Source organism: Macrosteles quadrilineatus, unplaced genomic scaffold (assembly GCF_028750875.1).
Source record: "Macrosteles quadrilineatus isolate MER2022 unplaced genomic scaffold, UCM_ALF_1.0 Scaffold_9__3_contigs__length_116548681, whole genome shotgun sequence".
Lineage (NCBI taxonomy): Eukaryota > Metazoa > Arthropoda > Insecta > Hemiptera > Cicadellidae > Macrosteles > Macrosteles quadrilineatus.
Window position 1 is genome coordinate 204,441 of NW_026542602.1, and position 16,557 is coordinate 220,997.

Consider the following 16,557-nt stretch of genomic DNA (forward strand, 5'->3'; position numbering starts at 1 on the left):
TGCCTCAACCTGCACTAAAATCCTAGTCCTACAGAAGAAAGCTCTCCGAATAATAGACTCCGCCAATGATGAAGAGCACTGCAAGCCCATATTCAAGAAATTAAGCATATTTACAATCTTCAACCACTATATCTTAGTCAGTCTTCTTCACATTCATCGAAATTTACCAACGCTACCAATACGAGCAGACCAGCATAGTTATAATACCAGAAGGAAAAAACACATTGACCTACCTTTCTGTAGACTTACCAAAAAGAAAGACTGCTACCCTGTCCTGGCTATGAAATTTTTCAACCTACTCCCGGCTGCCGTCAAAGAACTAGAACCAAGGACGTTTGAAAATAAAATTGGGACTTGGCTTAAAAACAACCCCTTCTACACACTTAATGAGTATATAGAAGCCGACCACTCCTCAATAAAATGAAGTGACCTGCCGCCAAATTTTAATCAAGATCTAAGAATTAAATTTCTCAAAGTTGTTTGCTGTAAATATATGTTTTGTGTAGTATTGACGCCATCTATCCAGTTATACTGGTCAACGATGAAGAGAAAAGTATGAAGTATGAAGTATGAAGTGTCAGGTAACCTGATCGCCAACTGCCTTGTGCAGTTGAAGCGCGATGTGTTGGCATAAAATAGGTCGGGTGAAGAGCTGAGCTCCCAGCTTCATGAGGCGTGGAATCATGCTACTCTAATGGTAAAGAGTGGGTTACTGTTATCCTGATTCCTGAGTAATCATACGGTGCATGTAGGGAGGGACGTGAAATTGAAATTGGTGCAGTTACGGTCAGTTCACATCCCCAGTCCCCACCACCAAGGTGGAAGGAGAGTCCCCACTAATTAATTATGGGTTCAAATACTCACTTAGGTGGCGTACCCATCTCATTTGTTTGTAATTTGGTTAAATTGTAAATTATCGGCCGATAATTTTTGATGATTCTAAATAATAGAGAAAGAACCAAAATCCCCCTACTTCCAGTCAGTGAAACCAGTTAGTGATGCCTTCATCAGTCTCTTTCCTTAGTTTCATTTTAGATGTCATGGGACAATATCAACTTACTTGTCGAGCTAATGAGATGTCGACATAGACAATCGGCTCTTAAGAGTACACCTTTTTCTTTTTACTCTTTCCTATTCTTTACATTCGGCGTCGTTGCCGGTGTGTCGTTGCGTTGCTGTTTCTGGCGTTTCTGCCATCTTTCTCTCTTTCTCTTCCGCACCACCACTGGAAACAGTTCAACGTGATGGTCCTGCCTCCTTCCTGCCAATCTTTTCTTGTTAAAATGTAATCTCTGAGTTATTAGTGAATTTAAGTGATGTACTGAGGACTTGTTTCAAATGGACACTTGTGTTCTGACCCTGCAGCTATTACCATTTCAAGGTAAATATTGACAATATAACTCTTAGTAATCAAAATGGCGTCCAAGCTAGGCCTAGGGCCCGAGACCGATGACCAAACTCGATTAAGATTTCAAGTGGAACTTGAATTTGTTCAGTGCTTAGCTAATCCAAACTACTTGAACTTTCTTGCGCAGCGTGGTTATTTTAAAGATCAATCGTTTATTAATTATTTGAACTATTTAACCTATTGGAAACAAGCAGAGTATGCCAAGTTTTTGAAGTACCCCATGTGCTTGTACTTTTTGGATTTACTTCAGTATGAACATTTTCGGCGTGAGTTGGTCAATTCACAGTGTGCTAAATTCATTGATGATCAACAAGTTTTATTGTGGCAACACTACACCAGGCGAAGAATGAGACTTCTTCAAAACCAGTCTGATGCGGTGGCGAATCTTCAAGCGACCAGCAATGTTTCTTCAGGTCCAGGATCGAACAATGTTAACAACATCACTAATGGAACCGGCCAGCCTTCAATGAAGAATGCGTAGACCACTCTAAATGTATCTTTGTATATACTGTATGTCCATTTAATTACAAGCTTGTAAGTTAACTTTAATCCTAACTTAGCCTATTTAGGCTACCTAAGTTACTTGTGTTTTTTCCGTTAAAATTAATGTTTTGTCTTAAAAATGAAAAACCTGAAAACTTTTTTTGATTTGTTTATAACTGTCCCACCTAAGTTAATATTTATCTTAAATTTTACACAGAGGATACGCGTCCGGTAACCAGACGTGGATTAGGCGTGCGGTAGTGACGTCACCGGGTTGTGGGGTCCCGGAATGCCATTACCACAACGATACGATGATCGCCCAGCGTTGTTCGGTGGTGTAGTGGATAGAGTGCTCGGCTGATATTCTATAGGTAGGTCCCTGGTTCGAAACCCATCGGAATCTTTAACTTTTCGTCACAGATTTTGCTTTGAATGTAATTTCTTCTTAACTGTACATCTTTTGTTAGAATTTTTGTCATTTATAATTTTAGGCTATGTTATGAAGAGAATTGAACCTTCATTTGATTTTTTCACTATCAGCAAGTTTGGTTGGTTAGGTTAGGTTATTACAGTAACTGCCGGACGCCTAATCCACGTCTGGTTACCGGACGCGTATCCTCTGCGTAAATTTTAACTAATATAAAAGGAAACTCAAATGATACACGTACGGTAACCGAACGTGGATTAGGCGTCCGGCAGTGACGTCACGTTGTGGGTGCCCGGAAAAACATTAACACAAAGATACGGTGGAATGCTGTCAGTGTTCGTGGTGTAGAGTACTCGGCTGATGTTCATGAGGTATTGGCCTACTTAGATCGAATCCCATCGGTGTCACTAACTTTTTGTCAAAGATTTTGCTTCACTTAACTTACGCTAGAATGCCATTTCTCCTTAACTGTAGGCTACATCTTTTGTTAGCCTACTTAAAAAGAGGCATTTATAAGTAACTTTATTTTATGAACATAATTTAAAAACTTCATTAAATTTTTTCATTAACAGCAAGTTTGGTTAGTTAGGCTAGGTTAGGTTATGACAGCAATTGCCGGACGCCTAATCTATGTCCAGTTACCGGACAGGTATCCTCTGTCAAAAGGAAATTAAGGCTAAGTGAAATTAGGCTTACCTTAAACTCAACTTACGGAGATAAACTCACCTTTAACTCATTAACTTATTATGAAGATAAAAACAAAAAAGAGTTAGTCCTATTTAAGTTTAATTAGGTCCAGTAACCTTAACTTAGTTCTTAGGTGTATAATTCGAGTTCTAGGATCCCTAAAAATGTGTTAGGCCTGTTGGACTAACTTGACAATTTTCACATTTTACTTTTAAGATAGGCTAAGTTAAGCCTAACTTACAGTAACTTACAATTCCAATTATTAAATCAATTGAGACCGTAACTTAAATCCCATTTAGGTAACATAGGCCTACATTTTTAATAGCTTTTTTTAAAGGCCTACATACAGAAAATAAGCAGAGAAATGCTAAGCTTTTACTTACTATCTGCGAATGCAGAACATGTCTATGAAGATAAGTCATCTCGATCCAAAAAATTAACTTATGCTTTGTTGTGATTATGGAGGACGATTGTGATTTTACGTGACCTCAGGAGACAATAATCATGTCTTCTTAGCCTAACCGCAGGAAATAAGTAGCCGATGCTATTCAAGATTTGGCCGCAATCAGGCAAAACTTGAATGACTTGAGTTTCCATGACAACGGGCTCTACTTGACCCAGGGAGATATTCAAGATTTGGTCGTGATTAAGGAAAACCGGTGACGATTTTTTCCTTGACCGAAGGAGACGATTGATGTTTATGTCTACAGGACTGTGAGAAAGGTTTTTTAAGTTTGCTGTGATCACGGCTTCTGCCTTCTTTTAGGCATGTGAAGTTACAGTAGAACCGCGGTTAACCAAATTCGGGTTAACCGAAACGGTTCCATAAAATAATGCATGGCCAAAATATAGGCTAAGTTATAGTAATGTTAAATACTTAATAGTAACTTCAGTTGTTTAGTTTAAAGTATTTTCTATTTTAACCCATTGTAACATTTGTATAGCTGAAATAAAATACTGTATTATAAAGACATTGTTTTAAATTCAATATTTTTCCAACTCACTGGTAAAGTTTAGGCTATTTTTAGCATATGACTGGTTAACCAAAAAATTAGTTGCCAGAAACTGCTCTTTCCCCTTTATTTCGTTGGTAATTATTCCGTATAGGTGCCTCCAAACGAATTTTTAATTTTGATATCTTACTTTATAGTTTTTTACCTCCTGAATCCAAATATACCATTATTTTTCACAGCTGATGAATATTTCTCAAGATATCGCCGTAATAATATACAACATTACAATAAACAAGGTAGGATGGATGCCATTTAAAAGTGGAATGTACTATGGGTATTTTATCCTTATTAATGATTTATTGATTTATATTTCGCCATTTAGAGATTACATACTAAAATGGTGCTATTCTAACATAACCTTTAACCTAACCAAACCTCTAGAATGTGTAAGCAAACTCCTTTTGATGTCAGAAAAGGTATGTCAGGGTGATAGGTCGTGCTTTATGTGAATTGGTGACTGCATTAAGTCCTTTGAAGGTAGGTTAGATTAGGTAAGTTAAAGTTTAGGTTATAATGTATCAAGTTGTTAGTTTATGCTACCTGCAGACTATTTTTGTAAAATTAAAATCCAGAAAAAACACTTCAAATTACTATTTCAAAAATGCAAGCATTTTTGAAAAAGTACTTTAAAGTGTTTTTCTCAGGATTTTAATTTTACAAAAACAGTCTGCAGGCAACATAAACTAACAACTCGATACATTATAACCTAAACTTTACCTTCCTAATCTAACCTAACTTCAAAACACTTAATGCAGTTACCAATTCACATACAGCACGACCTACCACCCTGACATGCCTAAATAAGAACTACAAGTAATTAGTCCACCAGTCCATCTATATCCCCATAATGTGACGAAATTCCTATTATAGAGAACATTAAGTTATTTGACTACAGAATCACTTGAAATGTTATCCATCCTATCTTGTTTATTGTAATGTTAAGCATGTTTTTACGGCGATATCTTGAGAAATATTTATCAGCGGTGAAAAATAATGGTATATTTGGATTCAGGAGGTAAAAAACTATAAAGTAAGATATCAAAATTAACAATTCGTTTGGAGGCACCTATACGGAATAAATACCATTTCGTTTAACCGGGGTTCTAACTGTACTGTGATTTTATTATTTCAATTGAATTTTTTAAATTATTTCTCTAAGCAGTTGGGATAGTCGGTGATTCGTGTAGTAAGTTACTGGTAGTTAAGTTGGATTCCCTTGTAGTTTTACTGTTCTATATAACTTATTTCTTATCTTCAAGAACACATTTAATCCTACGAATTTTTAAAGCAAATTTATGAATTGCATTGGACGCCGATTAAGATTAATGTAAATAATGTAATATAGTCTAACTTATGATAAATATTAAATTTATTTATTTTTTTTTATTTACAGTATTTAGCCTACTATAAAGTTAAAGTTGTATATAACTTAAGTTAAGGTATGAAGGTGTTTTAACAATTATGGAAGAAAATACACTAAGATAAAGAATGTTGATACTTGTGTAAATCTTCACAATTAAAGTATTTGAAAAATAAAATTCTTTAATAATATTCCCTTACAAAGCTGTAGGCCTAAGTTTAGTTAAGGTATCCACCTTTAGAATTTCTATATTTTTTAATTAGGGTATTTTGAAATTATAATTTTAGTTAGATTTTAGCCTAGATTCCATAAAGAGTCTACTTGGTGGCACGTTTTTCATAAAATCACTCTACAGACTGAAGGATAATCTAACTTAAAATCTTACATGAGTATTCCCTTGTTTGGAATAAAAACAACTTTATATAAAGTAAAAAATTAAACTTGAATAATATTTTGTTATAATTTTTAAATAATTTTTTACTGAATAATGGTCCACTTAGAATGAATACCAATTTAACTTAACTTATTGCTAAGTTGAAGCAAATGTCAACGCCTGGCTACCATCAAGTTTGTACTTGGAAGCTCACAACAAGTCTAAGGTAAAATAATCATTCTGTTCTTAACTAAGTAATTTTGGTACACACTTATAACCTATGGTACAAAAGGTATGCTTGGTAAAAAGGCAATGTTATAATTTTGTTGATTTTTGATTCAAGTTTCAGCAGAATTTGAAATGATGCATTATTACATGTTAGACTTATGAGTCTCATTGATTATACATTTTGGTCCGTGTTTCTGATCAAATTCTGCAACCAACTTTGTCTCGTAAGAACTTATGTAAGGTTTTTAAGATTGAAGGGAGATAACAATACCGAGGCTAATTAAGGCATTTTCATCTGAAAGATTATGGTTACTAATGAATAAAGTCCAGCCTAATTCAACTAGTCCAATCCAAATAATTTTGAATACAATTTAAGTTTGACATGCTTAACATTTTATTTGTTAACTATTTTGCTAATGAAATATTTATATCGTTGATAAATAGGCTTCTGTGACCAACTAATGTAGGTAATCATGTTCGGGCTGATTGTGGGATTCCTTTAAAATAAGTCTCACGTTTTAGGCCTCTATCCAAATTTGGGCTGAACAACTAAAGTAGGCCTACCCAATAAAAATCTGTGTTAGAAATCATGGAAGTGTAAGTTAAGTTGTAAACTGATGTTTCCTGTGATGATAAGAGTGTCTGAATATTTTGATGATCAAACACCCTTCATAACCCTTTAAGAAGATCTGAGGAATCATCAAATTGTCGTAAAGGAGCTTGAAGGCTGATTCTGCCTGAATGAAATGGCTATGTTCGATTTGAATCATGATTCAATCAAATTGAGCCATAAACCTAACAGCTTTTCTAGTTATTCATTATTGATTTATTTCTTAGGAGTCATCTCTTATCAGCAAGACTTGCGTATAGGGCTGTTTGATTCAATTTTTGTTTAATTTATTCTTTTGTTAATTCAAGAGAGCCTTTTAAAATTTTGGGGTTTTTTAATCACAGAGTTAATATATATAATAATAATACATATAATGTAGGTATTTGAACGATCAGTAACAATATTTCTCAAAATAACTTCAAATTTGGCTGGGATGTTCATTTCCAAAATCTAAACAAAATCTGTCTACAAAATTAATCTGAAAGAGTAACCTTAATTATTTTTTAAGAAGAGTTTATTAGGCTACTTAAATTCCCTCCCTCCCCCTTAAATTTGAATTTCTCTTTCGATTCTAAATGAGTATGTTTTAGTAGACAGAACAATCTCAGAGTCTCAAGATATGAATCCAAATTTTAAAACGTTAAATACAAATAGAGGCCTGTGCTGCTATTGTGCTATTAATTTAAGTTTCCTGTGATGATAAAATGTCTGAATATTATGATGATCAACACCCATAATCCTCTAAGAAGATCTGAGGAAACATTGATTTTTTTTAATGAGTTATTCAATGGACATCTTTTATATACTTGTTAAGGATTCTGAAAAATCAACCTCAATATTATCTCTGGGAAATCTTAAGAATTCAACATGTTAAGGAAGTCAAGCAAAATTATAAACTACACCACACCAGGGTACTGCTTATCTCAACTCTGCTAATCCAACCCACCTGTTACTGTTAGGGTAGGCCTAAACAAAGCTACATGATGTGAAATACCAGCCAAGGTCTAGGCCTACAGGGAAGCAGGAATTGTATATACTTAAGTGTTGTATATACTTGTGTCCAGGAAATCGTAAATTTTGTTTAGAACCGTGATACTAAATAATCGCCAGTAGCCTGTTATTCATTAAGGGTGTTCTGTTGAAGTAGAATGTGTTGGTGTAAAGATAGTGGTGTCTTGGTCATCGTGGGAGCAGTATATGGACGTTACAGGTTATAAAATACATTTTTTAATGCAATTTTACAGCATATCCAGCTAATCAAAATAATTAAGTAGGTACAATCCTAACAGGGTTCAATTAGTTTAGATTAATAGGACCATTGTGTATCGGGAAATAAATATGGTTCTAGTTAAAATCTGATGTTTCCTGTGATGATAAAAGTGTCTGAACATTCTGATGATCAACACCCTTCATTACCCTCTAAGAAGATCTGAGGAATCACCAATTCATTAGCAAGGGAGTTGTTTAATAATCATATTTTGTATGCCTATTTATTAATTAATCCATATAATTTACTTCAAAGTGACTCCATAATTACTTCAAAGTGACTCTTACCACAGAAAACATACTACTATAACCCAGAATGCCAACTGCACGGTAAAAAGCATTAAGTGTTTTGAGAGAGCTTTGCCTGTCAATTCGTAGACAGCGCCACCAGCGTTACTATGCTGAGTGCATGGCAACGCTGGTGGCGCCGCCTACGAATTGACAGGCAAAGCTCTTTCAAAACACTTAATGCTTTTTACCGTGCGGTTGGCATTCTGGAGTCACAACCCTTTCCAGTTCCAGCATTGCCAATTAATGCAAAGGGAACAGTTAACTTACTTATAGAAGCCATTTTGAATAACTAGCTTACATTAAATTTCAGTGAAAATGGAGGTTCCTTTATAATTTTGTTATTTTGAAGCGTTAAAGAAGAAAAGAATTTATTTTATAAACAGAAAAAGACGAGCATAATTAGTTAAGGATTGATCATTCTAGAACAGTCGATGAGCGTGAAAGCCATTTCTGCTATCAAAAGGAATTTTTGAAATGTTACATATAGTTAGAACAGTTTCATTTCAGAATTCGTCTATCAAACGGGGATTTTGAAATGTTACAGCAAGTTTGGTTAGGTTAGGTTAGTTAAGAACAGTTTCATTTTATAATCAATATGGCAGATAACGTAAAGTTGATTCCATCCATTTCGGCTAATAAGGTACAGTAGACCCCCTCTTAACCGACCTCGTATTAACCGATAATCGGATTATCCGCCTTCGATCGTGAAATAATACAGTTTGTTTTACCTGACCTTGCTTTGAGAGCAGTTCGGTTTAACCGCCGCTTTCTAGGAATCTCGGCATTTCCGCTCCCACGCTGGGCGATGAGAACTGAACCATACACTTATCTCCACAGGATATGACTAAGAATAGGTTATTTTGTGTTGATCACAAAAAATATAGCATGGCCTATTATCAGTTTGTCATCATCGTTCGTTATCGTAGCTCGAGCACATTTGATCTGATATGTTATCTGTGTGGCAAATTTATAACATCATAAAGTGCGTTACGATTTTGAGAACTGATTATCTTATCGCTGGAGTAAACACACAACGCAACTTGTAGGGAGGGCAGGGAAGAGGGGTTAACAACTCCATGGTCAAGCTAGTTTCTGTGCCTCGAGCCTCCAGCCTACAGTGAGAGGTTATAAATAAACATCCTATCCCTTGTAACAAAATGGTTGCTTGTATCTTTAATTTAGACAAATGGTTCTGTACTGTATTACGATGGATTTAGAAAGCATCAATTAATACATTACAGTACTAAAGTTATTAAGATAGGAATTTTATTGACTGTTGCCTAGTATTATAATATATTCCACTGAAAGTAGGCCTATTAGACTTAACCGTGTAATGTGTTTATTTGTGACTTTTCTATCAATACTAAAAATGAGATAAGAGTAGTTTAATTTATAACTAATGCAAAAATGACTTCAAAATATTGATTATATAATTCCAAATGGATAGCATTTCGTTATGTTGTGATTTTAGGGATTGCCCGTTTTAACCGACCTTTTGAGTTATCCGACGTAGGTCCGGTCCCATTAGGGTCGGTTAAGAGGGAGTCTGCTGTACTACCGTTCCTAATACTAGGTTTTCTTTGTGTGCAACCTGTTCCCAAATATTATAAAAGTAACTGGATTAGGAATGTAATGTGACATAATTTGGAACAGACGTGCGCACTAGCGGCTCCTGATAACAGTCACCAAATCCTGTGAAACTTAAAAGGAGGACTCACTAATCATCAATAAAAATTTGAGTTACGTAAATCTATGCTATTCCCTTAAATCATTTTGAAAAAATATCAAATTACTTTGTTAGGTTGATCGCTTGGTAAAGTGTAGGCCTAGGCCTATTATAATTTTGTGGGGTTTTCTGACTATTTTAAAGGCAATTGTGATGTACCAAAATACGAGGGAAATTTAGATAAAGGCTACCCTATAAAAATAATTGTGAATAAAATATTATTTTGTAATCTTGCTTCAGTTACCGAGCTAGTTTTTCACTTGTTCAACAAACTGTTATAAGGCCTGGGCTGTCAAATGTTAATTTTTGATTAATGGATAGTAATATTTAGTCACATTTTAAAACCCGTCTTAGAAATTAAACCTTGAGGCTTAAACAAGTAGCCTATCACATTTGAAGAGGAGCACTAAAACCATTTTACCACCCAGACAATTGAAGCACATTCAAATTCAACCCAAATTTCTAATTTATGCTGTGCAATTATAATCTACAATTAAAATATTTTACAGGTTGACAAAGCAAAATGTATCTGTACAACTTGACTCTTCAGAGAGCCACAGGGATCACTCATGCCGTCCATGGAAACTTTTCCGGCAGCAAGGTAAAATCTTGTTCCTTAACCTAAATGTATCCAATAGCATATCATAAGTAATTAGGTTTTAACCATTTAAACCTGACTATAAATGTTAGGTTATGCAACATTTTCCTTCAAGAGAAACATTTTTAAAGATCAAAATAGGTTAGAAATTATTTCTATGCCTTTTAAAACAAGTTACCGTGAACTACTTTTTTATGCAATGTGCTCAGATGTTAGCTTTGACTATTACCCAACTAGTAATTGCACTCTGCATTCAAATAAAATTGTCTTAATGTTTATGATATTATCAAGTATATCGTCTAACAAAGTTATTTCTGTCGTAGACCCAGGAGGTGCTTGTCTCTCGAGGCAAGATCCTGGAGCTTCTGCGGCCAGACCCCAACACTGGCAAGGTGCACACGTTGCTCACTGTCGAGATATTTGGCATCGTACGCTCCCTCATGGCCTTCAGGCTCACTGGCGGCAATAAAGGTAGGTTCGACTGGATGAAGTACTTGACAATTTGTGCTGTTTTCTAGATTTTTGGGAAATAAAACCCCTAGATTGAACGTTTTCCTTTAATTCCTAAACCACTTAATAAATATTGTGAAATTAATATTCAACACTGCTGGTTAGTTGGTTTAATCACTAAATTATGCTTATAACGCTCCATATCTTGTAGACTTGATGATTAACTGACATAGGCTAGATCTTGAAATAGTGTCAAGTTGACCCTTTCTGTGGGTGTGTAGAAAATTTTGATGACATTAGATACTTACCATACACGCTATTTTATTATCAAGTGTTGGATCAATCTAAAATGTAATTATTGACCCTCATTTAAACAGGGTGGTCTTGTTTTCAGACTACATCGTAGTGGGCTCGGACTCCGGCAGGATAGTGATCTTGGAGTATCTGCCCAACAAGAACATCCTGGAGAAGGTACATCAAGAGACTTTTGGCAAGTCTGGGTGTAGAAGAATTGTCCCTGGACAGTACTTGGCTATTGACCCCAAGGGCAGAGCTGTCATGATCGGTGAGTGTCCGTGGTGGACGTATTTAGAAATACACAAGGGCCTAGAAAACTAGTTAATGTAGAGGTCATTCCAGTGGAACGTGGTGAAGTTCTAAGTATGGGTCAGATTTTCAATTTTACAAGTGGCGGAAGTCAAATTGTTGTTACAAACAGAATTTGAAGTGATGAAATTTACATGTTAGACTTATGAGTTATCCATGATTTCAACTATTTGGTCCGTGTTTCTGATCAAATTCTGTGGCAACACTCAATTTCAGTGGTATAACAAACTATTTACTTCCGTACTATTTATTAAGAAAACTATTTTATTCTAATCAAGGTGTCCCAATATTTATTTTGTTTCCAATTCAGGTTTGCATTCTAGCCATTGGTCTATTTACTTGTCTTTGGTAGCCAGCAATGTTGATTTCAAATTTAAAAGACAGAGTGCTAAATTTACTTGATATTTTAAATAAGCAGAATTTGAGATGATGTGTTATTACATGTTAGACTTATGAGTATCTATGATTATACATTTTGGTCCGTGTTTCTGATTGAATTCTGCAATCTTTTTGTAAAAACCTTTTTTTGTAAAGGGTTCTCTAGTTCTCGATCAGTCATTATATTTTTACTCTGTTTTTTGGGCATTTTGAGGCAAATGAGTATATCATAGCTATTCTGAAAACTATATTTTCATTCAAATTCTATATCATTAAAGGTGCACCAACTTCTAATACATTCAAGGCTTTTGCCATGAGTGCTTCGCTAGTTGGTAAAGAAACACCATATTATTATCCTTCTGGCAGATTTTTTAATTTGACAGAGTGGAATTGATATGGGACATATAATATATTTTTAACTTGATGAGTTTGGCTCGAAAGGAGTATGAAAACTCATCTGAAGAGCCTATTAAAGGTGCCTCAGTCACCCTTGCCTATTAAAAAGCTTGGTGTCGTTAAGTTTTGAATGTGAAGGCAAGGAATTCTAGTTTGGAAATTTCAAGTAGCCTACTAGCATGTAGGGCTTTGTTTTTAAAAACTTGATGTTTCCTGTGATGATAAAAACGTCTGAACATTCTGATGATCAACACCCTTTATTAACCTCTAAGAAGATCTGAGGAAACACCAATTCACTGGCAAAGAAGTCATTTTAATTATCATAAGTAGCTCTGTTTCTGTAGGCTAATTTTTATAATTTCTCTTAAATAAGGAGCCAGTCACTAAAAGTCACTTCTAAGATCCTATTGGAGCCTAGTCACTAATTTTAGACAACATAAATAATTTTGTTTGGACATTTTCTGTTTCCGCATATATTAGTAAAGACTTAATTTGTTGTTCGTTACAAATTTTTTATAAAATAGTGAACCATTTGCTTGTTTTATTTTGAAAATAGACCACATAATGATGCTATTTTATGTCCGTGTTTCAACTGAGATCATTATGATTATAATACAACATAAACTGAATGTGGTTTTATGCATTTTTGTTCCAAATCAAGGAAATGTTACAGATATAAAGGTAGCCTTGAAACATATATGAAATATCTAGTTTGGAAACTGTAGGCTAGGACTATGATTTTTAATTTAGACTGTTTATATATCAATATTTCTATATAATCCCTCGAGTTTGTGCCTCTCCATAGCTTAAAAGTTAAGCTTAATTAGTTATTTTACCTAACCCGCCATGTTAAACTTCCCTATCCCAAGCGTGATGTATACAACTTCCTTACTTCTCGAGTGATGTAAAGTATCAAAAACTCACTCGGTGATGTAAAGAAACCCATTTAAATAACATTGAGTGCATAACTTAAAAAATATACCTCTATGGAGCCAATGACATTCAACACTAGAAATCAGCTGTGCGCTTGAATTTTATTGTTATGCTTTAAAGTATTTTCCTAACCTAGCTTTTGTTTGTAAAAGAACGTTACTGTTAGAAGATGAGTGAAATGGATAATGATGAAAAATATTGTACGTAAACCCATGTATATTGTCGGGTCAGGTAAAATCTTGTACGTTACACGTTACGCAAGAGCGTGTAAAACATCACTTAGGTGAATTATGCAACTCGCCTCCGCTCGTTGCACAACATTCACCTGCGTGATGTAAAAACGCTCTTACTACACTTGTAATGTAAATAGCTATTAAAAACTCAACCACATAATGATGCTATTTTATGTCCGTGTTTCAACTGAGATCACATGATTATAATTCAACATAAACTGAATGTGGTTTGAAAAATCCTGTCTGAGTAAGAACAACTAAGGAAGTTTTTAATATCAACTGTTCAATCATTTTTTACTTCAATACTCTCTATGATGACTAAATAATCTGAAAATTGTGATGTCTAACACCCTATTTTACCTCTAAGAAGATCTGAGAGAGTAATATTCATTATTATTTAATATTTTCATACTATCTTCATTAATACATTAGTAGCTTTAGGATATAGAGGGATATTGAAATTTGTTGTATCGAAGTTGTGAGTTTATATTTGTACTTGTTCTTCCACAGGTGCTATAGAGAAGCAGAAGCTGGTATATATATTGAACAGAGATGCCGAGGCCAGATTGACCATCTCCTCACCCCTTGAGGCCCACAAGAGCAACACTCTGGTCTATCACATGGTGGGCGTTGACGTCGGCTTTGAAAACCCCCTCTTTGCCTGTCTGGAGATAGATTATGAGGTACGTTCATCGTTGATAAGTCTTTATAACTTCGGTCCCTGAGATCCTGGGTTCAAATCCCGCCAAGTTACCGATGGATTTTATCCAAGTGATAATGCCGCAACCCCTAGGTCTAGCCTGAAGTAATGTGAAAAATTAATAACGAATCACACAAGTTTGCCTCAAAATGTCGTAATTGACATTTATGATTTCCACGTGTGTATATCAACTGGTGTAAAGCAATACAGTTGGATCATTATTTGTGATTTAACTCGCTCTTATGCCATACATTCTATTTTATATTATTTAGGTTAACCAATGTAATTGTTTTGAATTAAATTAAATAGTTGGATTAGACATAACAAGAAATTATACAGATTTATTTTAAAACTTAGATCATTAATCGACTTGTGTTTTTTATTCTATGAATTTTGCCCTGAAAAGATGTCACACATTTCACCAAAAAAATTGGTCAAAAAGGTCACTAAAAAGTGACCCCTGAAACACCTGTCTGCCTTTTCAGCCCTTGGAGCTATAACTTGCTGTGATTATTTGTAGTTCATGTATTGATTTAACAAAGTGATCATAGCTTTCAGTGATGATTAAGTTACTGAGTAATTTGTGATGTTTAACACCCTTAACAATCCTCTAAGAAGATCTGAGAAAGCATTTAACTTATTTTGTCCTGTCTAATAAACGCTGAGCAATTTGCTAGTTTAAAGAACGAAGCAGAATTTTAATTGTATGACTTTAGAAGTTTTTGATATTGTGGGAGAAGCTGGAGTAACTGGGTAAGCTTCTTGGAAGCACTGAGGTTTACACACCATTAGATTACTGTTTTTCAATATCATAACCAAAAAATCTAGTGTTATAAAATTGACAACGCAGAGGATACGCGTCCGGTAACCGGACGTGGATTAGGCGTCCGGCAGTTACTGTCATAACCTAACCTAACCAACCAAACTTGCTGATAGTGAAAAAAATCAAATGAAGGTTCAATTCTCATCATAACATAAAATTATAAATGCCAAAAATTCTAACAAAAGATGTACAGTTAAGAAGAAATTACATTCAAAGAAAAATCTGTGACAAAAAGTTGAAGTTACCGATAGGTTTCGAACCGGGAACCTCTCGCATATCAGTCGAGCACTCTACCCACTACACCACGAACACTGATGGCTGAACATCGTATCATTGTGGTAATGGCGTTCCGGGACCCCCTACCGGACGCCTAATCCACGTCTGGTTACCGGACGCCTAATCCACGTCCGGTTACCGGACGCGTATCCTCTGTGTATTGACAAACATCTAGTTTATGCCAACAGCTGATACCTACGTTACTGGGTGTACATAATGTACAACATGCCAAAACAAGTTTTAAAGTCTTCTTGCAGCATGTAAATGATAAAACAAAAAACTATTTTCAAATATAATTTTAATAAACTAAAACTATTAGCTGTTGCACGTTAAAGTTATTTCCACATAAATACATATATCACACAAGTTTGCCTCAAAATGTCATTATGGACATTTATGATTTCCACGTGTGTATATCAACTGGTGTAAAGCAATACGGTTGGATCATTATATGTGATTTAACAAGCTCTTATGCCTTACATTCTATTTTATAGGTTAAGTGTTACAATTCATTTAAAATGTAGTTTAGACATAATAAGAAATTATATTATTATTAAAATTGGTCTGTGGTTGTTAAATTCTCTAAAATTTCCCTTTGAAAAAATGAAACATGCATTTCACAGGTAGCCTAATTGTTTTTGGCAAAATGTTACAAAAAGTTACTGTTTTATATTTAGAGGAAAAAGTACTAAGCTATAATTTGCTGTTCTTGTTTCAATTAAAGTAACCTTTAGCTTTCAGTGATGATTAAGTTTTCTGAGTAATTTTTGATGTTTAACACCCTTAACAATCCTCTAAGAAGATCTGAGAAAGCATTTCACGTAATTTATTGTTAAGCCTAATAAGCGCTAAGTAAATCGTGCAAATATACCACTTGTTTGAATGTTCTACATGAAGTTGTTAAGTTTGACGACGTAAGTTTTGACTAGCCTAGAATTTTTATTTTTTACTTGAAATGTGCTGTATTTGGGTGGCAAGGAATCGTTAATTTATACCTTATTGTGGTGGTTTCACTTTTAAACCAAATGGTATTAATTAAATATATCGGTTCTGTTCACACAAGTTTGCCTCAAAATGTCATTATTGACATTTATGATTTCCACGTGTGTATATCAACTGGTGTAAAGCAATACAGTTGGATCATTATTTGTGATTTGACTAGCTCTTTATGCCTTTCAGTCTATTTCGTAGTAGGGATAAAACATAATTGAAAATTTTATATTGATTAGGTATCTTATATTAATTAAAAACCTGAATGATAAAAAATGTTTTTTTTTCTTCATGATATTAGT

The 16,557-nt window shown here is 34.5% G+C and overlaps 1 protein-coding gene across 2 annotated transcripts in view; it reads left to right on the plus strand.

Annotated features, from left to right (window-relative positions):
• The first annotated feature begins 1,222 nt into the window (after positions 1 to 1,222).
• Positions 1,223 to 16,557, plus strand: part of LOC129002211 (splicing factor 3B subunit 3-like) — a 46,083-nt gene continuing 30,748 nt past the window's right edge. The window contains exons 1-5 of one of the 2 annotated variants that reach the window (XM_054429858.1): positions 1,223 to 1,381; positions 10,382 to 10,473; positions 10,794 to 10,941; positions 11,315 to 11,485; positions 13,977 to 14,149. In XM_054429858.1, the coding sequence (XP_054285833.1) occupies positions 10,396 to 10,473; positions 10,794 to 10,941; positions 11,315 to 11,485; positions 13,977 to 14,149 (570 nt within the window). In that variant the 5' untranslated portion in view covers positions 1,223 to 1,381; positions 10,382 to 10,395. The remainder of the gene's footprint in view (positions 1,382 to 10,381; positions 10,474 to 10,793; positions 10,942 to 11,314; positions 11,486 to 13,976; positions 14,150 to 16,557) is intronic. The other variant, XM_054429857.1, reaches the window with a different exon arrangement.